This window comes from Lineus longissimus, chromosome 10, assembly GCF_910592395.1.
Source record: "Lineus longissimus chromosome 10, tnLinLong1.2, whole genome shotgun sequence".
NCBI lineage: Eukaryota > Metazoa > Nemertea > Pilidiophora > Heteronemertea > Lineidae > Lineus > Lineus longissimus.
In genome coordinates this window covers 10400576-10427678 of record NC_088317.1, presented here as the reverse complement: position 1 = coordinate 10427678, position 27103 = coordinate 10400576, and the positions used below count along the sequence as shown (strand labels likewise).

At 40.3% G+C, this 27103-nt stretch overlaps 2 protein-coding genes and 1 long non-coding RNA gene across 5 annotated transcripts in view; 1 reads left to right on the top strand and 2 right to left on the bottom strand.

The window, feature by feature from the left end:
* Positions 1-3543: 3543 nt before the first annotated feature.
* On the bottom strand, positions 3544-4575 carry LOC135494307 (putative nuclease HARBI1). Its single transcript, XM_064782220.1, has one exon. The coding sequence runs from the start codon at positions 4573-4575 to the stop codon at positions 3544-3546; it is 1032 nt and encodes a 343-aa protein (XP_064638290.1).
* A 6858-nt stretch (positions 4576-11433) lies between these two features.
* LOC135494785 (uncharacterized) lies at positions 11434-12757 on the top strand. The gene is made up of 2 exons (XR_010448459.1): positions 11434-11491; positions 11654-12757. It is a non-coding gene; the product is annotated as an uncharacterized LOC135494785 (long non-coding RNA).
* Positions 12758-14543: 1786 nt separating this feature from the next.
* The window catches only part of LOC135494456 (mediator of RNA polymerase II transcription subunit 4-like), a 170028-nt gene continuing 157468 nt past the window's right edge, over positions 14544-27103 (bottom strand). For all 3 annotated transcript variants that reach the window (XM_064782450.1, XM_064782451.1, XM_064782452.1), the window contains exon 6: positions 14544-19365. In XM_064782450.1, coding sequence (XP_064638520.1) covers positions 19175-19365 — 191 coding nt within the window. In that variant the 3' untranslated portion in view covers positions 14544-19174. The remainder of the gene's footprint in view (positions 19366-27103) is intronic.

Below are 27103 nucleotides of genomic sequence, written 5' to 3'. Positions count from 1 at the left end.
ATTTCGAGACTATTTCGGGGTGTGATTCAAACTAGGTGGGGAGCGCCACAGAACATTGCGACAGTGATATGGGGCGCTATAGAAATGCTAATTCTATCTATCTATGCATTTTGGAGCGTTTGCCAGTTTAAGACCAATGCCGTAACGCAGTATCGGAAAACGTCGTTTTAATTGTCCAAAGGCTTGCTCGATGACCACACTATTTCTTACATGTTCTCGGTTGAAATGTCTCTCAGCTGCAGTATTTGGGTCACTGTAGGGTGTCATCATGTATGGGGCTATTCCATATCCTGAATCGCCAAGAAGACTCCCTTGAACATTCCTTGCAACTTTCTCGTGCAGTTCCGATGTTTAGAATATTCGAGAATCGTGCACAGACCCTGGCCATCCGACATCAACACTCGTGAAGGTACACTTTTCATCACATGTCGCCTGAACATTAAATGACGCAAAGTTCTTTCGATTGATGAAGTCATCTCCAAATCGGCCGTGTGGCTTATCAATGCGTACATGCGTGCAATCGATAGCTCCCAGTGTGAATGGAAAACCAAGCTTTTCTGCCCAAAGTTCCTTTGCCCGCGCCAAATCTGCATTTGAACTAGGAAACGTTATCCACCTTGGGTGCTGCTCCGATATGAAATCCAAGGTACTCGCAACGTATCTCGATACCGTTGGCTGCGTTATGCCCATCACCTCTGCAACAGTAGTCTGGTATCCAGGATCTGCCAAATAATGCAAAGTTGCCTCCATGCGTTCCACTGGAGACAGACATCCGCCACGAGTCTCGACGGTTTAAGGTAGAAAAGTTTGTGCAAGCCATTCAACATTATCCTTCCCAAATCGAAATAACTTGCGGTAAGTCGCTTGATTTATCTCAGCTCGATCTATCCGACTCTTATAAACCTTCACTTCTCTTACGGGCATGAACATAGCGCAAGTTAGGTACAAAACGGACGCTGTAGAAAAAGGTCAAGCACCTCTGGACGAGCTCGCCAAACTGCGAGCAAATGCTTCGGTTTGTAAGGACAAGCACGGTCTTATGTATATGCATTCAAGCATTTTCTATAAGTTCAAGCTCATGCTTGTTAGACCAAGCTTTTGCTTTTTCTACCCAAGAAGTTGCTTGTTCTATGAAGCAAAAGCTAAACTTTATGCATACCGTTTCAAGAAAAAGCCTCGAAAAAGCAAATGCTAGTTTTTATGTATTCGGGCCAATGGGCCGAATAAATAAAACCTAGCATTTGCTTACAAGTTCAAGCAAAAAGAAAAAGGAAAAGGTCGCCTAGAAGAAGATCAAGCCAAAGGAAATGCTTGAAAATGTATTAATAACCATCTGCTTCAGCTTCAATCTTTTGCTTGTTAGATAAGCAATAGGTGTGGTGCACATGTGTTACGCAAGACTATTTGTCCGATCTAAACCCTATTGTCCCATGTAAACATAGTGGTTGGCCAAAGAACGTGCAAGCCATATTGCTGTACCATGGCGTCGTGTGCAGACTCAGAGGAGAATGCAGCTAATTCTCAGTTGAATGTAACTCTGGTGTCCGTTATTAAAAAGTATCCAGTTTTACTGGAGAAAAGTCAATTACCAAGTACCAAGGAGAAAAAAGCTCAGGCACTACGGGATGCAAAGTCAACTATCTTTACCAGTTGTGGAAAGACTATGGATGAGAAGCAAATTCTGAAGAAAATCTCGAACATGAAAACCAGCGTGAAGAAGAAGACGGATATGAAGGAAACCGGAAATCGGAAAATCGTTCTTTGTCCTTGGGAGAAGCAGCTTTACGACAATTTGAATGGAGATGAAAACCCAACAGTGACGAAGATGGCCTCGTCCATTTCGGTTGGCTTTCCAGCGAGCCATGTCAAGAGATCATGCCCAGGTTGTCCTGTTGATATGCCGTCGTCGCCTCAGTCCACCGTTGCAACATCAAAGGTATGTAGTGCCACCGGAATGTAGGTAAAAATCCCTCCAGTAAAAATCCCCCCTAGGAAAAAATCCCCCCAGGAAAAAATCCACCCATGAAAAAAAATACCCGGACAAAAGTAGGTAAAAATCTCGTTTTTTATATTAGGCCTACTTGGTTTACATATTTTTTCAAAGAAAAAGGCAAGTGGGAGGTCGAAATAAAAACATAAATAAAATTAATCCACAGTGAAAAGCCGAAAATTAATCCAAAGTGAAAAGCCGGTATCATTTAACAGTTTTCAGAATATTTGTCCCATAATCAGGGTTCCTGCAGCTTGTGGAGCACCAAATTTAATACCTTTTTAATGCTTTTTAATACGGTACCGGTGAAGTCTCGGTGAGGTCCCGGTGAGGTACGTTGAGGCACGGTGAGGTCAGGTGAGGTCCAGTGAGGTATTTAGTCCAACCCGGATTGAGGAACTTATCACCTTTCTGAAAAGGCCTTGTTGGTCTAAAGGGAACATCAAGTTTCAAATTAAACTAAACTATCGTTGAAATGATTTTTCAGGCTTCCTATGTTCCTCCTGAATTGAGTCCAAGTAGTTCAACCGTGGTGACACCTCCACCAAGTCGTTGCTCAACACCGGTTCCTTTGAAGGTTCCAAAGAAAAGGCTGTTGCACTCCGAAACCGAAGAAACCAAGAATCTGTCAACACCTGAGCTACAGAGACTCTTGCTTTTGGAGCAACTGAAGCTTACGAGGATGAAAATAAGACGTTTTGAACAGCCAAACGAGCAGAAGCAGACAGGTGACGATCCCGAGATTCCAGTCTCATACCTTTCTTTGTTGAACGACAATTTGACCCCATAAATTATCAAATGTAAGCACTAAAGCAAATATAGAGAAAAAATAGATTCAAATCAGGTCTTATTCAAATTTATTTTGTTTGTGTATGTCATAAAGAACAGCCGCGAACACTCCTTGAGTATACTTAAAGCTACTATCTGTTTCTGAATAACCTTTGTTGGGTTTTTGCAACCTCAGACTGCCATTAACCATCCTATTTCGTCAAAGCATATACCGGGTTTGTACATAAAAATGTACAGGGATTCCCTATGCTGAATGATCGATGCATTACCAAAAAATGTATTTTTCAATCCATCCTGTTAAAATTTTCACACAAAATTGCCAAAACTATACGGCACCGCCTGATATGTGGTTTGACAAAATAGGATGGTTAATGGCAGCGTGATGTTGCGAAAACACAAATAAGGTTATTGCGTCACAGACAGCAGGTACACACTACAGACAAATGTTCAAAAACGAATGTTTTCAAACATTTCCGTAGTGTGGACCTACCTTAAAGGGGATACTTCTAGGAAAAATAAACAAACCCCTTTGTTTACGTGTGGATCCACTTGATGCTAATTGACGCTTGTTGACGCTATTGAAATACCGTCAACAAGCTTCAAATAGCGTAATCAAGTGGATCCACATGTAATTACCATGTGATTTACTCTATTGCCCCTTGAGGGCCTATTAACTGTGGATCAACATATAAACACAGGGGTTTGTTTATTTTTCCTAGAGGTACGCCTTTAACATGGCAAGATTTTACATTCTCTTTGATCAGTTATACACGCTGGTGATGTCTGTCATACAGGAAGTTTGTGATCTCTTGGCGTTTTTGGTTCCCTTGCAGTCGCAGTTGCCGAGCCGCCAAGGGTGCAGGTGCTTCTTGACCCTGGTCGTCAACCTCATGTTCCTGCTCTTCATCGTCAAAATCATCAGCATCGTTCAACACTTTTGCAATATTGTGCAAAACAAAACAAGAAATTATACATTTGGGTACGTTGTCTAGTTTTAGTCGGACGCCATAACGGAGGGTAGGGAACCGTCTTTTTAACTGTCCAAAAGCTTGTTCTATTACCACTCTATTTTTCGCATGTTCGCGGTTGAAGTATCGTTCAGCTGGAGTATTTGGGTCAGTGAACGGTGTCATCATGTAGGGTGCAATTCCATAACCAGAATCACCAAGAAGAACGCCATGAACGTTCCTTGAAACCAGAGCGTGTAGTTCCGATGTTTGGAATATACGCGAGTCGTGCACTGATCCAGGCCATCCTACATCGGCACTTGTAAAGGACCACTTTTCGTCACATGTCGCCTGAACATTAAAGGAGGCAAAGTTCTTTCGATTGATGAATTCGTCGCCAAACGGACCACCAGGCTTGTCAATTCTTACATGAGTGCAGTCGATCGCTCCCAGCGTAAATGGAAAGCCGAGCTTATCCGCCCATCGCTCCTTTGCCAGGGTGGCATCAGCATCAGAAAATGGGAAAATAATCCATCGTGGATGTTGCTCAGCAATACTGTTTATAGTGCTGGAAACGCAGTTGGAAACGGTAGGCTGCGTAACGCCCATCAGCTCTGCCACACTTGTCTGGTAACCAGGATCCGCCAAGTAGTGTAACGTAGTCTCCATGCGTGCCAATGGAGTCATACACCCGCCTCTGCTCTCGACTGTATCGGGCAGAAATGTCGCTGCAAGCCATTCCACGTTTTCTTTCTCGAAACGAAATAACTTGCGATAAGTCGCTGGTGAGATCTCATCTCGATCTATGCGATTTTTGTAAACTTTCTGTTGTCGAATTCGCATAAACATATCCGTGCAGTGTTGCTGCAAACCTGTCGAAGCAAATGCACAAGCACCTCCAGAGTAGCTTGCATAAATAGTGAGCAAATGCTCTGTCATGCAAGAAAAAGATAGTTGTTATTAATACACATTCAAGCATGTTCTTGAAGTTCCAAGTTCTTGCTCGGCGTACAAGCATTTGCTTCGTCTAGTTGAGAACTTGCTTCATCTTCCAGGCAAATGCTCGTTTTTATTAATGACTTTTCAAGAAAATGGCTAGAAATAGCAAATGCTAGGTTTTATTTATTCGGCCCAATGTCTTGTGCATGTATAATAGCTTTTGTTTCAGTTGTCTCATTAAACATCTTTTGGTTATGCTCATTAACTTGCTTATTGAGTAGGAAAATATGAGGCACTTCTCGTGGAAAGGTTGGGTCACTAAAACTGATCTGCCTGGTTTTCAAAAGTGTTATGTCTTCTTGGGTTTGGTTTCCGGTTCTGAGTCTACCAAGGGTATTGGCAAAAGCCATGTCGTCTTGTTGTCTCATTATCTCATCAAGCTCATAAACAACGAAGTGTTCTCTCCAAATGATCCATAACTCAGCTTCAAGTTGGGCATTCGGTGATTTAGAGTCTTCGAACACATAGCCGCCGAAACATGGTCTAAGCTGAAACATATCTCCGATTGTGATGATATGCACACCGCCAAATGGTTTTTTTATACCCATAATTTCTTGTAATCTCTGGTGGATGAAAAGCAGCATCTCACAGCCAACCATTGATATTTCATCAATGAATAGTACTTGAAGGTTTCGATACTTAGCTCGCATTGTATTCCGTTTCTCTTGGGTGAGCGGTTTGTATGATTTTAGATCTTTTTGAAAGGGTATTGCAAAGGCAGAGTGAATTGTGGAACCTTGGACAATATATGCAGCAAAGCCACTTGGAGCAACTATTTGGATTCTGACATCCTCTGGATTTTGCCCCTCATCAGAACACAAGCGTCGTAGCAGTACTTGATAAAGTGCTTTCACAACTTGTGATTTGCCTACACCAGCACCGCCAGTTATGAACATGTAAATTTGCTCATTATTCGTGGCACTTGATTTTATTGTCTGCACTACATGTGTAAATATTTCTCTTTGCTTCAAGTTGAGTGATCTGAGAAGTTCCTTGTATTGATTGTCGGGCAGTTTGTGGTTCATCAATTCAACTTGTTGATCTGATGGTCTAACAGCAATTCCTATGTCTTGGGCAATGTCGTAATGTTTCTGATTGTTTGAACGGTCTGGATCAAAGAATAAACATTCATTGGTTTGGATAGTCCCTTCAATTTCATCCTGCTCAACGGGATCATCATTTTCAGCTTCAGCAATAGCTTCCATCAATTCCTGATTGAAATTTTCATATTCTTTTCTTTTCGTGTCAATATTTGTAGTTGCCTTTAAAAAGTTGTATTGCTGTTCATAGGTCTCGATCGTGGTCTCCTTTTAAGAGATTTTCATTGGACCAAGGGTGGAATAGTAAGATACGCTCTCTGTAGTATGCTTCTGAATCCTTTTCTTTGCTGAGATTCACGTATCGTATTACCTTTGGGGTTTTCCTTCTAGTAATTTTCACACCAGTTCGAGTAACATATGTAGCTTCAACAGTGAAGTCGTGTTCATCATTTTCATCATATCTATTCATTTCACTATGATCAGCCGAGTTGTCATTGTCATTAGTATCATTGGATTCATCCAATGGGTAATCATCTAGTAGAGAGTACATAGATATACATCCAGATCAAATTTGGTTGCAATCTGATCATTAGTTTCGGAGTAATAGTACTGTGTTTATTTTTCAAGATGGCTGCCTGGCGGCCATATTTGATGTCCGAACGGCCGAAATTTTAGGGGTGGAATAGAGAATCCCCAGATACATGTCCACACTTGTTTAAAACCTTCTAGCTAAAATAGATAGGAAACATGCTACTGTTCAGTGAATCAGCAAACTTTGACCTCTGTGACCTTGAAAAGGAGGTCAAATCAAAAACCCGGAGGATATATGATGCACCTTTGCTAGAAGTACCTACCATATTTTTTTCAAAATTTCCCGACTACTATTAAGGGAGATATTGCATATTTTCACTTTTAACGTTTGGCCCCCTAGTGGCCAAACCATAAAACGAATCGGACCGAAACTTGGTCTCCAAAGTGTCATTACATAAGGGTACATGTGTACCAAGTTTCAACTCAATAGCTCTAACAGTTACGAAACGTGCCCTGCTAACGGACGACGGACGACGACGACGACGACGACGACGACGACGACGGACGACGGACGCCACGGTATGGGATAAGCTCACCTCTGCTAAGAGGTGAGCTAAAAACTAGTGAACTGGTGGGGGGAGGGGGAGATAAAATAAAGTTAAATTTGAAAAAGTTCACCATTATTTACTAATGTTCACCTTGGTAGAGTTTGGACACATGGCTTGCAATGCATACTTCACTTCCCTGCACATATGTTGCAGTGTATTGCATTTGTTCATGTACTGGTATCGGGTATGTAACTGTGATGTATGGTAAATAATGTAGGCCCAGTTAATGCAATTCCAGCAGACAACTTCGTCGCTATTATTTGTGTATTATTTGTGGACTATTATTTGTGTATTGTGTTTTGATTACGTCGATGATGTTTATAAATACAAAGAGGCTATTCTTATAACAAAGTTCTGTCTGGATTTCAAAGTAATTCTCCTGTAGTTGTTATATTTATGTGTAATAGATAATCGTGAAGTATTACGATTATTTCATTCTGATGATTGGGAAGAATTTTTTTGCAACACCGTTTTGTGTATAAAATGGCGTATGAATGTGTGTTTTGATCTTCGACTTCGACTCAATGACTGAGCAAATTTAACGAGACAGAACTATGACTTTTCAAATAACATCTGTCATGGCCAATTGTACCTAGCAAATCAAGAGAAAATACAGAGAAAACTCACCCTAGTTTTCTGTCAAAACGTCTACGGTCTAACGTACGTAGATGAACTGAGCGCATGAATCTGGGTTTCTCTACATGTCTTTTATCGGCAATATTAATAAGAACTAGAATTGTCAGTTGAGTCTTTGCAGACTCTGGAGTCTCCGCCTCATATGCACACAGCCATGCATGTTGACAAAAACAAAACAAAAACATCGCACTTTCACTTCAGCGAAGCGATGGTTTATGTGCGAAATAGGCAACATAAAGTGTCCAGAAGGGAAGAACACATTCTTGAAACTCAGCTGCTTTAATTCACTGCCGTTTTTCTTATTTCATAGCCCATAAACTCCAAATATTAGGTTTTATCAGAGTCTTTCTATACGAGGGTCTGGTCACCGGCAACTTTACTTTGATCACACGGCTCTCTCGGGCAATTAACTGGAGCCAGATGAAGCCCTTTAATTTTTTCTTAAATTTTGCGCAAACGTCGTAAGTCAGTTCTATCAACTTCCGATGGTGGCGCGCTTTTTCGCCAAAGCTCACCGAGTTTCTCCGAACCGTTCCGAATGAGGAAGACACTAACAACAAAAATGGCGGACGAGGGAGTTGTCTTTCAAGATTTTCCGGTTAATTTAGACGATCTTTCAAGTCTGCTTCCTGAGCATGACCAACAACTGAATTTATTCAGGAAAGTAGTGAAGTTGTATCTGGTCTTGAGGGGTTTTTCGCTGGCGCGATCGGTAAACACACTATTCAGGAAAAAACCAAGCAGGTGTTGAAAGGTCAAAAAGCGTTGAGAAAGGGACTGAAGGAAAGTAAGACATTGCCCTGATGAATCCTGTGATGATGTGTGTGTTATCAAACCAGATCAGTGATGTCAATATAGATCAAGTGTTAATGTCAACCGTCCTTGACATGTTGTAAAGCAACCAATCTTTGAGTACATAAGTATTAAATGAAAGCGCATTAACTCATTCTTGACTTTTTCTTGTTAACCCCCCCCCCCCCTAAAACTGAGGATTCTCAAAGTAACACTGTGGTAGACGTCTCTGTTGTGAAATGTGATTTGACCCGGTATGGATGACTGGATTTATCTCCCATCATTATAGCAAAATGTCCAAATGGTGGTAAAAGTTTCTTCATGGACATTGACATGTCATAGAAATACATGTTTAGGTCATAGTTTCAGTCTGGAGCTACGCTACAGCTGACCAGGTGTCATAGGGATTGGTTTCACCTGAAGCAAAGGTCATCTAGCGGTTGGAATAAACACATTTTCCGTACCGCAGGAGATAGACAGCACGGGTGTACCATTACCAGAACCAGTAAAAAAATCAATACAATTTGATTTACATAAAAACATTTTATTACCGGGTAATACCAGAAACATAAAGTGAAGTAAAACCATTCTATCAAGGACCTTCAATGTTGTCCTTCATTTCAAGTTGTCCTATCACTATCAGCAACAGAAATAGCCTCGAAAAAAGTCGGCACTGTCAATATAACTTCAGCAGGTCGATCGTCCGGTTCTAGCCTTGTGCTCATAGTCATAACTGTGTTGCAGAAATTTTCGAGAACTGGATCTAACACGCTAACTGGATCTAACACTGACGCCTTCGGTAACCTATCATCTTTCTTGCTCTTGGGACGTGTAAACCTGGACCTTGAACCCTTTTTCTTATTCGGCATGATGGAACCAGACCTAAAGTGAAGAAGTGAAACAGCATAATTTATAACTGGTAAACAAAACAACAAAAATTACAACTGGTAAATAAAACAACAGAGTGAATAAGTTCATTTCATCAGGTGACTCAAATCAGGAATTACAATTATAAGGCCCAGGCCTACTTAAGTTAGGTTAAAAAACAAATTAACAAATACAAATACAACACAAGCTGTTGTGTTATTGTTTACAAAAGTTATCAACACATGGCATACATTGCAGGGAGCCGAGAAATAATGAGTAATGCAGGTAATGTAAACCACACACATAACACAACAGTGGATTTGAGTACTTTTGAGTATGATGCTTTGCATGACATTTTATTTCAACCTGTCATCGAACCTTTTCTGGTATCTGTCATGACCTGTGCATGAAGCCATATACATCCGGGTACTCTACACACTGAACCGCTGAATGACAGAACCAATTTGAGGAAAACGGGACCAATTTGTAATAATAATAACTCAAGATTAAAAACTTAAAAAGGTACAAGAGTTGATTATTTAGTAAGAAGACAGTTATATCTAATTAGCAAATGTACTATGATAATGAAATTTGCACGATAAACATGCTAACTGCTAACAACAACTTTTCGTCTATCCGAGAATTTTTCGTCTTCTTCTGGCGTTTTTTAGGTTTTTTTTCAGAGACCCGAATAAAACCCGCTCTAACGTCAGTTTTTTCGGTTCAATTTTAACCACACGCGATTATTAAGTTAGATCAAACCATAAAGAACAATGTGAATCTTTTAAAAAGTCAAATCAACAACGACATCATACTGAACGCCTAACAACAAAAATGTGGAAAACGGCGAGAAGAAAAAAAACTATTTGGACATTATTCGAATCGCCGTCAAAACTACAGTCTACAAAGATGACCAATTGGTGCAAAACTAATAACATATATCGCAAATTGAAACATACCTAACTGTCCGTGAGATAAAAGTCTATCTTGATTTTAGCAACTCAAAGCGATTCTTGATATCCTTCAGGCAGTAAAAACATGTTTTTGTGAGAGAGATTGAGACGATGACTTTCCGAGTGAACCAAAATGGCGGATATGGCGTAAAAAGTTGGCTTGGGTGTACCACGTGATCCGAGAGAGCGCTGTCCCACCGCACGTCGTTCGAGACGGGCGGTGTCTTTGATGTTGAAACCAGTGACCAGACCCTTGTATAGAAAGACTCTGGTTTTATTGAACAAAGTGGCTATTCTTACGACTAGTCGTAACTTAGGATTTATGCGATTTCAGAGATTAAACTTAGGATTTAGGGAGATAAGACTAGTGTAAAGGAAGGGTTAGGGTTATGGTTGGCGCTAGGAGTAAGTGTTAGGGTCAGGGTGAGCGTCAGGGTTAGGATTAAGGCCCAAAAAGGTGAAAATGATCGTCGTAAGAATAACCAGTAGTTTGTATGTAAAATGCATTAGGGATCGTCGTAAGAATAGCCGCGGCCCTTATAGCAAAATGCTTCGATGTTGTAGACTAGTCCCTGGTATTTATCGGTTACGTTCCTCCATATGTGCAGCCAATATGTAATACACATAACGCGGGGCACCAGTCATCGTGCCGGTATGGTGAGGTTTATTGGTTAAAAATTTACATGTATTGCGCTATGCATGCCCATAGCACTTTCGCGGCTGTTACCCAGATTGACTTCTTAGTTCATGGACACCCTCGTTTTATCGACGTTTTGCAATGCATTGCCGTGTTCATGTACATATGAAGCTTTCACCTGGGGACGAGAGTTTGCTGGAATAATTTCTTGAGGAGAATAATACCCCAATACAAAAGTCTCAGCCGATGGCGGAGACAAACTAGAACTGAGATTTCACAGGAGCACCTGTGAATGCATGACTCCAGGGTTGTTTTGAGGGCGATATCGTAAGAGTTGGTCTTGAGTATGGGAACCTGAAGGTCCGTAAGGCACCTGGGGAGAGAAGACTAGTTGAACGATGGGATCTGTTCATGGAGAAGAAGTGTTGAGTGGCTTTGTATCGTGTACTCTTGCTGGTGGTTGAAGGAACACTACTATTGATCTCATTATATGAATACCATTTAATTACAAACAGATCATATCATATTCCTGGGGGTGTATACAAAACCAAGACCTAAGACATAAGACCTAAGACCTAAGATCCCCCGGAGTACAAAACTATATCCAGGTACAAAACTAAGATCCCCGAGGTACAAAACTAAGACCCGGGGAGGCCAATTCCAAACTAAAATTTTGAAGAAAAATATCAGAGTCTTAGTTTTGTACATCAGGGGATCTTAGTTTTGTACGTACAAAACTAAGATCCCCCGAGGTACAAAACTAAGACCCAATGCCAAACTAAAATTTTGAAGAAAAATATCAGAGTCTTAGTTTTGTACATCAGGGGATCTTAGTTTTGTACGTACAAAACTAAGATCCCCGAGGTACAAAACTAAGACCCAATTCCAAACTGAAATTTTGAAGAAAAATATCAGAGTCTTAGTTTTGTACATCAGGGGATCTTAGTTTTGTACGTACAAAACTAAGATCCCCCGAGGTACAAAACTAAGACCCAATTCCAAACTGAAATTTTGAAGAAAAATATCAGAGTCTTAGTTTTGTACATCGGGGGATCTTAGTTTTGTACGTACAAAACTAAGATCCCCCGAGGTACAAAACTAAGACCCAATTCCAAACTGAAATTTTGAAGAAAAATATCAGAGTCTTAGTTTTGTACATCAGGGGATCTTAGTTTTGTACGTACAAAACTAAGATCCCCCGAGGTACAAAACTAAGACCCAATTCCAAACTGAAATTTTGAAGAAAAATATCAGAGTCTTAGTTTTGTACATCAGGGGATCTTAGTTTTGTACGTACAAAACTAAGATCCCCCGAGGTACAAAACTAAGACCCAATTCCAAACTGAAATTTTGAAGAAAAATATCAGAGTCTTAGTTTTGTACATCAGGGGATCTTAGTTTCCAAATTCTGCCCCTCTTTCGAATTCATTTTGATGTAGTAATGTCACCTTTGAGATGCATGCAGTTGCTCCATCTGAATAATACCTCCATATGCACTATGCAGGCACGACCGGTCATCACTCTAGCATATACTCTAGCATATACGGCCTCCATCCAGCTCCACAAAAAGTGGCGAAACCGGTGCAATATGCCAGTAGCACGTGGATCATGCCGAGCGGCGCTGTCAGGTGTTTCCACTATGGGTTACATAATCGGCTACAAAGAGGCCAGTGTTCTAGTAAATGAAGTTAGCAATGATAGCGAAGAATGTTAGTGTATGTTACGAAGTCAATAGCGATAGTAGTGAGTTGGAGAGAGGAGAAACTTCCATCGGGATATTTGGTAGAGGCAGACCTTCAAGAGTCCCAAGAAGAAACTTTGCAAAGTCTTCATCAAACTGATAATCATATTCCTTCCTTCTCTGCCTATATTGCAATAACGTTGTTTGACTCGGTTAGTATGTAATTGATGGATAAGAAAACGTTCATATTTTACTCGTTCCAACTCTTCCGATGGCGGCGCTCCTCCGAATGACTCAAAGGAGTATTGCACCGGTTTCGCCACTTTTTGTGGAGCTGGATGGAGGCCGTATATGCTAGAGTATATGCTAGAGTGATGACCGGTCGTGCCTGCATAGTGCATATGGAGGTATTATTCAGATGGAGCAACTGCATGCATCTCAAAGGTGATATTACTACATCAAAATGAATTCGAAAGAGGGGCAGAATTTGGAAACTAAGATCCCCTGATGTACAAAACTAAGACTCTGATATTTTTCTTCAAAATTTCAGTTTGGAATTGGGTCTTAGTTTTGTACCTCGGGGGATCTTAGTTTTGTACGTACAAAACTAAGATCCCCTGATGTACAAAACTAAGACTCTGATATTTTTCTTCAAAATTTCAGTTTGGAATTGGGTCTTAGTTTTGTACCTCGGGGGATCTTAGTTTTGTACGTACAAAACTAAGATCCCCTGATGTACAAAACTAAGACTCTGATATTTTTCTTCAAAATTTTAGTTTGGCATTGGGTCTTAGTTTTGTACCTCGGGGGATCTTAGTTTTGTACGTACAAAACTAAGATCCCCTGATGTACAAAACTAAGACTCTGATATTTTTCTTCAAAATTTTAGTTTGGAATTGGCCTCCCCGGGTCTTAGTTTTGTACCTCGGGATCTTAGTTTTGTACCTGGGTCTTAGTTTTGTACTTCGGGGGATCTTAGGTCTTAGGTCTTATGTCTTAGGTCTTGGTTTTGTATACACCCTATTCCTGGGCATAAATTAAAAATAGGAGTGCGGGAACAAGGTTTTTTTAGCAGGAGGAAAGCGAGAACATTTTGCGCCGTCGTATTCCGATTTGACTGGTTAGTGGTGAAAACTGCCTTTAATTTTGCAAATTTACATATTCGTTTTTCTAGTTCCAACGTTGTCTGAATTGGCTTGACTGATCGCCAGGAAAACGTGACGTCATTTTGGCCATTCTTCTTACCGCACGCCCTCCCTCTCCGTAAAACTTCCTGACATGGTGTGAAGTGGGAGGGCGCACAATGGGAACCACACTGCCGCGATGTTAATAGTTTCTATTTATAGAATTCAGCGGCAGAGATTTAAAGCACGGCAAAAGTAGATTAACTCGGCTAACCTCAATGGATTTTACCCAGGAATGTTTTCAAGGCGAGAGAAACATCTGATTTAAGTACTGCGCTTATTAGATTTCATGTCCATGCCGAAGATTGGCCTAAAACGTGGACGAAAAGAGTGCATTATCGAGTGTTGGAGAGGTCACGTGATTGGACGAGAAACCTGAGCGAAAACAATACTGACTCCAGCTCCCAGAGGGAGGAGCTGGAGTCATAATTAGACAAAATAACCCAACAAAACGACATGTTGACATTGCGAATCAAAATATAGGGAAATACCACTTTTTAACTGCTCGTTATGAAAAATTTAGATTGGAACTATGTTTTGAAGTGAACGTACACACTCTATATACATTCGCAAAATGGCCATCACTTTATCAGCCTCGGCTGCAATGCCTTATGTGTAGCGCGTTCAGTACATTACAGAGACAGGTAGGATCGAGGCTGTTTTGCCACTTTTGACCAGACGACAATTTCCAGCTTAAAATTATAATCTGCCAATTACTGCCAATTACGGGGCGTTTAGTCTTTCTGCTGTGAGCAAAGCCAGCGTAGCTAAAAAGAGGCCTTCTGATTAGCCAAATGCGACCTAAAGCCCCAAAAAAGCTGTTAAGGGAAGTTGCGGAAAACGAATCTGAATTTGGAATTTCTAAATAAAAGACGGCATACAAATCCAATTACAAAACGACATTTATTTATGAAGAAATTTACAGACTATTTGCAGTATTTACAAATTCAGGTTTGTGTGATCAATTTCATCAGATTTATCTTGGCACAAATGCAAGAGTGATGTTGTTCTCAACAAGCGTGGGACATGATAGCAAAGTTTGTGAAATCCTGCACTTCCATTACTCCCGCAGGTCCTAAGTGATAAAGAAAATTTGAAAATCTAGCATGCCTTCTGGTCATGTCTTATTCATACACATACATGTACATGTAGAGCTAGAAAAAAGGGGTGTTAAACCTTTCACTACCACATTTATTGGAATTACATGCAAGACATAGGCATTATACATCAAGTTGTAGTCATATATTTTGGTCCAACCAGTGCTCAAGTAGACCAATACTTCTTCCCAAAAATGGGTCGAAGTGCGAGGTGCCTATTGCGAAAATGATTGGTTGACGAAACAATGGCCTGATCGTTGGCTAGCCTTGTGACGTCAAACTCTTTTTACGCTGAGGGGTTTTCCTGTTTTTCATTATGGCTTAAGCTTAAACGAGATGGGCTTGAATTCCTGGCTTTTTTCGCCGTAGCACATAGGCTCGATGTACGGCATAGCAGATCGAGGCTATATAAGGGGCTAAACCGAAAGAGGACAAAATATCTGAGGTATCCTTGAAATTCTATCTCCTACGGGGCTGTTCATATCCTTGAATTTCAATCATATCCTTGATTTTAATCTGCTAAAGGGCTGTGTATATATAGTATGTACACACAGTTTTTTTACGATTTTTCAGTACTCCCTACCTCTTATAAACATGTGCACCAAAGAGCCCAGACCACCGCCTGTGTGAGTACGCAAAAATCATCAGTCGATACTGATGTATGTGGTTAACTCTTTCACTGCCAATAACGTTTTGAAACGTTATTGAAAATAGGTCGCTTAATTGCCAATAACGTTTCAAAACGTTATCTCGGTGTTTCCATCTACCAATCAAAAAGTAAACCAAACTATTGATTCAACGTTGATTTAAACCTCCCGCCATGTCTTCGGAAGTGTTCTCTGAAGCATTCGGTTCAATCTTGTCCCCAGGAAGTGAGCATTTCGAGTCAGGTGAATTGGTGAAGATAGACCAATTTCAGATCAATTTGCGTGATCAGCCTGATTCTGATGGTGATAATGACCAGGCAGTTGGGGGTAATAATATAAGTAGAAGTGACAATGACTCAGGTGATGGTGGGCAGGGGGCGCAGCCTGCTGCAGGTGGGAATCAAGCTGCAGTTGGCCGAGGGCGCCAAAGAGGGCCCCCAGCTCCTGCTACAAAAAAGTGGTAAAAATGGCAAAAATGCTGGCAAGACTGGGGAATGACTTGAAAATGGGGCTGGCAGTGAAAGAGTTAACGTGGTTAATGGCAATGTTAATGTCATCATGCTGCATGATAAAACACAATGAAAACACAAATAATTCAAATTTTATAACATTCAAAATCGATCAAGTGTTATAAATCCGCACCTGAACGTCTCATCCTTTTCATACGTTGTTACATGTTACAGCTGACAAAACTAGAATTGTCAGTTTAGTCTGCATGCCTCTATAGAGTCTCCAGCTAACAATGAAGCCATAGTACACCTACATTGCCAATTCCCAGCTATCTGTGTTCAATATGCCCATCCTCACTCCCATTTGCCAGCATTTACTAATAGCCCCAACAATAGGATTAAACTAGAAATTTGAAATTTGCTTGTCAGCAAATTTGATAGCCCCCACGGGCCCACACAGTACACGTATGGAGGAGTGAAGTCTATTCCGTTTCGCGGATGATCTATTTCGGGACAAACACGCTCGCGCTTTCTCAAAATCACACGCTCAGTAACATTTAAACAGCACCCTAACCTTTTCAGATGGGCAGGATGGATCATCGATAAGCATTTAAGGCTATTCCTTTATTTTATTCCTTCATTCAACCATGTCAACCGTCGTTCTTTGCTCAAAATACTCGACAGCTCGCCACTTCGGCAAAGAGATACCGCCGCCATGATGCATGAGGATATAACGTCACCATTACGGGGCGGAGCATATGCTAATATACGTGTGATTGACAGAATCGTACCGGAGATTTGAAAGCAAATCAGAAAATCGGCGCATAAAAACGCTTCAAAGTCATCAAAATTATCCGAATTTCGAAAAAATCTTTGCCAGGTGCACTAGATCGAGTTTAGTTTGATGGGACAGGGGTGACAGTTTTTCAGTTGAAATAGCAGTTTTGCTGGACTACCTCCATAATATAACCTGGGAAGAATGCAGAAGCCTAGTACCTTCTCCTAGTAATCTCAATATAGACCCCACATTTGTTGTATGTGGGGTCTATAATTACTGATGCATGTGCATGTGTTGTGAACTACTATTGCATTGAAGGTACATGTATAAGCTTACTCAATACAAAAGCCCCGATTTCTAAAAATCAACTCGCTAAAACGTATGAAACTTTGCACTGCATATCTTTAATATCCCTAGTAGTCATACTAATTCGTTCCTTTGATAGCTAGATTTCTCAAAACTTTGAGGAGAGGATGTCACCCATGTAGGGATGCTCAGCACCATGATATGAACAATACATTGAATAAGCCCAACCCTCACCGAAAGGCAGTGCACTGAAAATGACTGCATCACACTGCTTTTGACTGAAACCCCCACTGCATATGACTGTCTCAGGCATATCATTTTTTCTTAATGTTTTAAAACCACTGATTTTGACTGAAAGACCACTGCAAAGCACTGCCACTTGCATATCATTATGAACGACGTATTTCAAAAACACTGCCTATGACTGAAAGACCACTGATTTCCACTTCTCCAACTCTGATCGAAACCCGTGGCATTTTCAACATGACTGAAAACCACTGCTTTATGACTGGTGAGATTAAGACTTGATGGCAGTGTAAAGCAGTGGTAATTGCAGTCAAATTCAGTGTTAAATATCACCCATAATGCAACCTGAGACAGGAAGCTAGTATTAAGTTTGAATTTGATAGTCAAACATTCAAGAAATCATGGTAGCTCTTCATATTTCTCGATATTTACCCGAATTTCAATATGAGAAGAGGGGAGTTTTAGTCAATTTGAATTGGAACACATAAGGAGCCAAATGAATGCAAAAAGGGTAATCTGGACAGACACTGAAGTTGTATTTTCAGCAAATCAAGAAGGCTGTAGGCCCTATAGGTGTTGTAATGCATGCATACACTGCAAGATATCTGCATGTATCTTATCTTCATGCATCTACTGTAGGCCCTATAGGTGTTAATTGTAATGTATGCATACACTGCAAATTATCTGCATGGGAGCTCAATACACATCAATCAGTAGATCATTATTCTACAGGCCGCGTGCAGTTACTTTATTTGGATGTCAATTTGATCTAGCTTTAATCCCTGACATCACTGACAGTAGCTATGTGCCATGTGTCATTTCAATTGTCTAGTTAACCCATCTGACCACTGTCATTATGACAAAGTTTGCAATGACGTAGGTCAAGGACGTGAATTTGTCATCTTTTTACTGTGTCACGTCATCATGCAATGGCGATGTCCTCTATTTGTGCAGATGATGTCATCACTGCCATATTGGACGCAAACACACCGTCTAAAAAGTAAAATAGGACAGCAAAAGTAACAGTTCGTGCCTGCATGCCATTAAATAAATTATTCATATTAACACTGAAAATGACTGCTCCCTCCAAGAGGTTTTGGAAATGGCAGTCAAAATCAGTGGTGTTTCAGTGTGGATTCAGTGTGCTGCGAAATATTTAAATTAACACTGAACCCCACTGCCAGCCCTGTGCATGATGCATAGTGAGGAGTCATTTTCAGTGTCAAAAGCAGTGGAAATCAGTCAGCCTAAATATTTAAATGAGCACTGCTTTTGACTGCCTTACCACTGATTTTGACTGTCTTACCACTGCTTATGACTCCCTAACCTCTATTTTTGATTGCTGTATAACTGTATGCTTTGGTATTGCGTGACTGAAAAACACTCCCTATGACTGCTTTCCACTGATTTCAACACTGCCATAAAAATGTGAGGTAACACTGCAACCTGACTGAATCCTGACTGATATCACACTGCTTTTCGGTGAGGGAAGTCACCTGGGCCGGGGTTGAATACTGGGGAAACAATTTCCTAGCTACCAGTATACCAAGAGTCTCCTGCCAAATCTGCTATGTGTTTGCCTAGAGACTAAATATTCGTATCATATGTTCAATTTCCCTAACACTTTTATTTATGCAAGCATACGCAAAATCAATCTCAAATTTACAAATCCCCCTTTTATCAAATCAACAGCCCCTCATCCCCACTTAGGTCACAGCTCTGCACCAGCATGGTTCTGGCAAGCACAGTGCATCTACTAGCATGAACTATGTATGTATGTGTGTGCGTATGTATGTATGTATGTATGTATGTACAGTGACTACGTTTGCAAGTGCTGAAACTGATGCCTTTTACCTCGAGGATACACAGGAAGAACTCAAGAAGAGTTTCCCTCCCAAATGGCCCTCGAGGAAAGTGAATACTGTAGATGACAACATTCTGGTTGTTTGTCCTGTTCCAATAACCTGAATGTAATCCTTTCAAAGCGATTGAGACATCTATTCATCACTGGAGGAACTACTTGATGAGTCTGTGGACATCACTTCGACGTCCTCATTTTCTTTATTTTGCCCCTTGGTGTCCATGGATACAGACATCTGTCCCGAGGAGGACGTTGGTATGCTACTGTTTAGATCATGTGACGAGTGCTGCCATGACATGGATGAGGCTGCTCCAAGTTGGGGATGGTCTGAAATAAGACTTTTACATTAGTGGTCGATTGATAAAGAAGTGCAACCCACTGACTTGATGCCAATTTTTTTAACATGAAATAATCAATAGGACTGGTTCATTACTAGATTAGTTTTATGGTGTAAAAGTTATCTTAAATTTTACAAATCAAAATTACTTTATGAATTTATATTTTCTTAATTGTATGATTCCTTCCCAAACAACTTGGCCTTATTCTAGGGCAGGTTCGACCTCAAGTCACATTCTAAATCTCAATTACCAACAAGTCTTTGTGTCTTAGCCATGAGCAAGGCCAGGAATAGCCTGAAACAATATCCTACTTAGGTGTGGGACCATTAGGTCAGGTAACAAGCATGTTTGAAGGGTTTGTTAAAACAAAATCGCCAAGTCATATTGATTATCTCTTTGTCTATCATTCTCATGTTCAGGCGGAAGCAAGTTAGTTGGTTTAATTATAGCTCAATTTCTATAGAAAGACTAGAGGGCATATTGCCTTAGTCATAGTTTAAGCTAGAACAGGCTTGGGCCAGAACTAGCTTATTGGTGTTTCAAATGGATCGTCATATAGATTATCATTATATGTAACAATTCACCGTATGTTTGGTAACCTTGTAGGGTTTCCAAGGACGCATATTGCTAGCCTCAAACCTGGCACACGTTTCTGATTGGTTTGGGTCACCCAAGGCTGGACCCTGGAAGTTCTAAATGTGTCTTACGTTGTTTCTTATTGGCCAAAGTATTCCTATGGGCTAGCTATAAGACCCAGCGCTTCAGCTGAAGAAGTCATTCTAGATTACTTTGACCATTATAAGCAACTGCCTAAGACGAAATTTGGACTTCACTTTATTCCTTGAACCTTTCAGGTAAGTGTTGAAACTTTTGTAAATTCATCCTTTGCTTGTGAAGTATGTGTATTAACTTTGTTAAGAACAACTCTCTTGATGTCAGGTTAAATGTCTGGTAACCTGACTTGATTAGACTAAATCTTGAATAAGTTATCATTCATGAGTTCCTAAGTTCTAAACTGTGTGTTCCTTGTGTCACTACTTTTAAAATATCATTTGTCAAATCTCATCACTCATCTTAACAATATTGTGAAATTGTGTAACACTGTCGTATTGAATGCACCTAATGTATTATGATTCTAGATTACTTTGACCATCATAAGCAACTGCCTAAGATGACATTTGGACTTCACTTTATTCCTTGAACCTTTCAGGAGCCCAAAAACTAGTCCCCCATCCCAATGTTATAAGTATAGCCTGGAGGAAATAATACTGGTCACATGAGTGAATAAATGAAACGGCCAAGGGCCATTGTGCTCACCGTATAGATATTTGGTGGCTAGGATTTCATCCTGGTTAAGAAACATGCTGCATGTATAGTATATAGGTCAAACCAAAGTCGGTATGACATGTGATGTATCGTTGCTTGGAGTACCTGTGGCTGCCGCCAGAGTTAAGAGCAGGGTTTATTATGTACCAAAATTACTATCACTGATTTCTCTAAGCAAACCTTTATTTTAGGATACCTTGTTTGCCAGGAATGGGGCAGAAGTACCAAAGTATCAGTTTACAAACCTAAGCACATATAATTCTTTTGTGTAACCTTTCATCTCTTGGAACTCAAAATAGTTCCTGGTTTAATATGGGATTACAGGTATAATGTTTAATCCTATATGTGCCTCTTGAGGAAAATCTACCACTGTGGAATATTTTGATCTGTTTAGAATGGAAATAAGTTTACCTGAATCTAGTTAATTTTTCTACCATGTGCTCTGGAGTAATCAAGTTGTATTCTTGCACCCTTTGTCTCAATCTTGGCTTTTGCCATTTTCGTTTGAGGGACACAGAACTCATCAGAGATCTTGTCATGATAAATTTCGATTTTTAACCTAATTCCTTTTGCAAGGATGCCAACGAGGTAACTATATTGTAGGACTATACGTAGAGAATTTTTTTGATAGAAAGACTGAGATTGCTACTAAACAGTAGGTGTATAAAAGGGCAGTTTGTAGATCTCTGTTAAGAAGTCAGGATTCCTTTGTCTCAGGAACCATGTTGCACATGTACATGTATTGTAGAACAGAGGTCATGCTCAATGACCATGTGTTTTTGATTCTAAAGACAGAGGCTATTTATGCCTATCATGTATGTATACACCTATGGCCTGTGATTAAGAGTGTGTTATTATAAGGGACCAGTCTTGTATATTAAATGTGGGTTTTTAAATGGGTTGTTGTAAAAGCCATGCTGAAAGTAGTTCCTCTATTCAACAATAGGTGGCTCTACCGTATTGAGGCATATTGTGTACTTATAATAATAATAATAATACTTGGTTTATCTATCCAACAATAGGTGGCTTTACTGTCTTGAGGGATATGAGTATAGGGAAACATTGTGTATTGGAATTTGAATTGTTAAGAGTTACTAAGTTGAGAAAAAACTGCAACTGGTATAAAATGTGTATTTGCAACTATGAACTCATAGTCTTACATGTTTGTATAATTTTATCTTTGCAGTTTCACGAACTGAAGTGGACTGAATTATGAATAAAGATAATATCTAGAACCATGGAAGTTCGTTTCAGTTATGTCACGATTCGTGCATAGGGAGTTACAGTACCTACCATAAAAATATCATCAAAAACAAGTCACTAATAAACGAGATATTGCAGTTTTTACCTATTTTAGTTTTGGCCTCCTGGTGGCCAAGTTGAGTACCAGATCAGATCGAAATTCAGTGTCCGAGGTTACATGATGTAGGGAGTCATTGACGTAGGGAGTCATGTGTACCAAATTTCAAGTTCATAGCTTTAGTGGTTAAGAAACGTGCAATAGTTACACTCAAACGACCAATTTACGCCATTTGACCTCTGTGACCTTGAAAAGCAGGTCAAATCAAAAACTTATATGATATGTGATGTATCCTTGCTAGGAGAACCTGCCATAAAAATGTTATTGAAAACGAATCACTAATAAGCGAGATATCACACTTTCTAGGTTTTCACTTTCGGCCCCCTGGTGGCCAAGTTGAGAATTAGACTGGACAGTAATTCAGGGTCAGATGCCAGCTGACCTAGGGGGTCCTTTGTACAAAGTCTCAAGTTCATAGCCTTAGGGGTTAACAAACGCTCCACAGTTAAGCTCAAATGGCCAATTTACGCCATTTGACATCTGTGACCTTGATAAGTACGTCAAATCGAAAACCCGTACCATATGTGATGTATCCTTGCTAAGAGTATCTACCATAAAATTTTTACCAAAAACTAATCAGTAATAAGCGAGATTATATGGCACTATTCAAATTTTTGGTTTTGGCCCCCTGGTGGCCAAGTTAAGTATCAGACCGCACCAAAAATCAGTGTCACAGGTCATCTGACCTAGGGGGTCATGTGTACTAAGTTTAAAGTTCATAGCTTTAGTGGTTAAGAAACGTGCCATAGTTACACACAAACGGCCAATTCACACAATTTGACCTCTGTGACCTTGAAAATAAGGTCAAATCAAAAACCCGGAGGTATGCGATGTATCCTTGCTCTGAGTACCTACTATAAAAATAAAATTGAAAACACGTCACTATTAAGAGAGATATTACACTTTTTACTTTTTTGGCTCACCGTAAGGGGAGTCTATACGATAGCGCTGTGTCCGTCGGCGCCGTCGTTGTCGTCGTCGTCGTCGCGTCGTCCGTCGTATCCCGTTTCAAAAACAGTGGCACGTTTCTTAACCGCTAGGGCTATGAACTTGAAACTTTGTAGACAGCACCCCCTAGGTCAGGTGACCTCTGACACTGAATTTCGGTCCGATCTGATTCTCAACTTGGCCACCAGGTGGCCAAATGTCGATATCTAAAAAGTGTGATATCTCGCTTATTAGTGACTTGTTTTCGATGAAACTTTTGTTGTAGGTACTCGCAGCAAATATACATCTTATATTATACGGGTTTTTAATTTGACCTACTTTTCAAAGTCACAGAGGTCATATGGCGTAAATTGGCCGTCAAGAGTGTAACTATGGCACGTTTCTTAACCACTAAAGCTATGAACTTGAAACTTGGTACATATAACCCCCTATATCACATAGCCTCTGGTGCTGAATTCCAGTTTGATCTGATTCTCAACTTTGCCACCAGGGGGCCAAAAGTGGAAATCTAAAAAGTGTGATATCTCGCTTACAAGTGACTTGTTTTCGATAAAATTTTTATGGTAGGTACTCTTAGGAAGAATACATCACATATCATACGGGTTTTTAATTTTACCTACTTTTCAAGGTCACAGAGGTCATTTGGCGTAAATTGGCCGTTAGAGTGTAAACTATGGCACGTTTCTTAACCAGTAAAGATTTGAACTTGAAACTTGGTGCATATAACCCCCTACATCAGATAACCTCTGATGCCGAATTTTGGCCCGATCTGATTCTTTATTCGGCCACCAGGGGCCATAATGGAAAAAGTAAGAAGTGCAATATCTTGCTTATTTTTAGTGATTCGTTTTCAATAACATTTTTATGGTAGGTTCTCCTAGCAAGGATACATCACATATCATATGAGTTTTTGATCTCACCTGCTTTTCAAGGTCACAGAGGTCAAATGGCGTAAATTGGTCGTTTGATTGTAACTATGGCACGTTTCTTAACCACTAAGGCTTTGAACTTGAAATTTGATACACATGACTCCCTCCATCATGTAACCTCGGACACCGAATTTCGATCTGATCTAGTACTCAACTCGGCCACCAGGAGGCCAAAACTAAAATAGGTAAAAAGTGCAATATCTCGTTTATTAGTGACTTGTTTTTGATGATATTCTTATGGTACTTACTCCAAGCAACGATACATCACATGTCATACTGACTTTGGTTTGACCTATATACTATACATGTAAAATGTTTCTTAATCTGGATGAATTCCAAAGCACCAAATATCTATATGGTGAGCACAATGGCCCCTGGCCGTTTTATTGAGTTTTGGCCCCCTGGTGGCCAAGTCAAGAATCAGATCAGACCGAAATTCGGTGTCAGAGGTTATATAATGTAGGGAGTCATGTGTACCAAATTTCAAGTTCATAGCATTATTGGTAAAGAAACATGCCACAGTTACGCTCAAATGGCCAATTTACGCCATTTGACCTCTGTGACCTTGACAAGTACGCCAAATCAAAAACCCGTATCATATGTGATGTATCCTTGCTTAGAGTATCTACCATAAAATTTTTACCAAAAACTAATCAGTAATGAGTGAGATATCACACTATTTATGTTTTCAGTTTTGGCCCCCTAGTGGCCAAGTCAAGATTCAGAACAGACCGAAATTCAGTGTCAAAGGTCATCTGACCTAAAGGGTCATGCAAACAAAGTTTTGAGTCCATAGCCCTAGCGATTAAGAAACGTGCCACTGTTTTAGAAATAGAATACGACGGACGACGACGACGACGGACACTGCGGTGTTGTATAGACTCCCTGACGGTGAGCCAATGAAACATCAGATTTCGACATATTGTTCCCTGGAGATAGTAAACTTCTAACTAGTATTGGGCAATTCGCCTAACAGCAAATTGCAGACCATATCCCTGGTGAAAGTATTTTGTCATGTTGAGAAATTAGGTTTGCACCAGGATATAACCAGATAAATCAGAGGCAAATAACCCTGAATAACCAACTGAATTAGGTTGTGACAGTAGGTGCATCATAAATACTAGAAATAGCGATGGTTCTGGGACTGCAACAACTCAGCATATGGATGGTCAGAATCCAGCAGACAACAAGCAAATGTAATCTGAATCTCAACATCTTTCGTATCTTTTGACGAATTTTCTGGTCGAGTGAGGGAAACCAGTTGGCCATCTGATATGGCTGGTGGGGATGAAAGCTCCCAATGTTGGGACGACCAATAAATGAGAGTTGAACATTGAATTCCTTTGAAGTGTAGGTTGTGACGAGTCAGGCCAGTTTGTGCATGATTACAACATAGGGGTAACTAGTTGCAACAATCCTTTTTTAGTGTAGATTGTGAAGGAATAGTCTTGATCTTTCAATTAATTCCTTTGGTATGGTGCAACAAACCAGTCCAGTAGATATATACATGGTCATAGCATACGGCATCGAGACAACCAGTATGCAAGGTTACGGCCAGGCCCAAGGGGTATGACCGATCAGCACTAAGAGTAAAAACGTAACATGCAATAATATCTTTTTAAACTTACTGCCACAGTAGGTTCATTTATTCAGTCTTTTTGAAGTAAAAGTATTACAGTGAAAAAGAACGAAATACGGCTGGAATATTATACTGGTTTGTCTTCGGACGGCAAATTCAGCACTGCACCGATGTCAAGGTTAAGACGGTTATACGACTTTGCCTCATCAGCTCCTCGTGGTCAAGGCTCCTATATCCGTGACTGATGCGGTCGCAGAACAGAACAGATGCTGATCATCCCCGTCAGGCTGTAAAACAGAGCGAGGAAATATTTTAACTTCACCAGAAGTTTTATCATTCATTATTCAGACCAACAGACACTGTTACCTGCTAATAGTCTATGAATTTCATTGTCATAATTCAGAACAAACACTTATCACCTTTGCTGACAATATTTTCAGAAGGTGTGTATACATTCGTGTGTCCATTTACACTGCACGTGTATACGTGCTTTACTGTACATTTCTACAGGAGTGAGCAGGATGTACAGAAAAACGATCTCCAAAACTGTTGCTTTCAGCACTCGCGACACGTTAAGCGAGGTTTCAGCAATTATTTTCAGTGAAGGTATATCTCATGTGTAGAGTCTGGGTGATTTTGAGACATTCTTAGGTGTTTAAGGCGCACAGTTTGATGAAACTTGCCCGAATTCGTAATTTTTTTGATGAATGTATATCCGCCATTGCGGGGATCTGGAAACTTTTGGATGACAAGTTTGCCTCAAAAGATGGACGTGCTCCCTATAATCACCCAAACTAACAGCGAATATATATTCTTAAGATCCTTTTCTTGACCTCTGATGAGTTAATTTTGTCTGATGCAGTGTTTCAACACAAATTTGAGGGCAATTACAATCACGAAAAATTCACACTCACCCAGTCTAGAATGCGTAGACGAAATGTCTGTTGGCTCTTCCATGTAGCGGGTAGCCTCCCACCTGTTCAGGTCGGGACAGATCAACGTTGAGCAACTTGCCTAATCGGTAAAAACGCGGGAGGCAGTGCTATTACCGGAACGGTTCAGAACCGGCGATTTTCATCAAAAATCACCCGAAAACTAAAAAAGTAAGCAACGGCTGCAAAAATAAAGTACACGTTGTTCGTTAGCAGGTTATGAAACGTAACCTAACCAAATTTCAGGTCGTTCCGTGCGGCAGTTTCGGAGATACGTGTCGAAAACCACATCCCTCGGGTCCTGGCGATCGGCTCAGTAAAAACAATAGACCATATCCACGGAGTTGTGGATATGGTCTAATCATGTTGTGCATTAGTGGAAGAGTGTCTAACATGTATCAGAGGAGAGAATGAAATTAGTACAGAATGAAATGTCCTGGAGATATTGTGCTCACCTGGGAATCATTTAGTTGTAGTTGTAATGACATATGGAGGTTAAATTGACTTTTACATATGACAATCAATGACACTTTTGACCTAAATTGGGTCAACTTGTACAGATGCCCAATAGGTGTTTCAATATAAAATTTTAAGAATCTCAGACGAACAGTCGAGAAACGTATCAACTTCAGTGAAATGTTAGAGTTTGACCT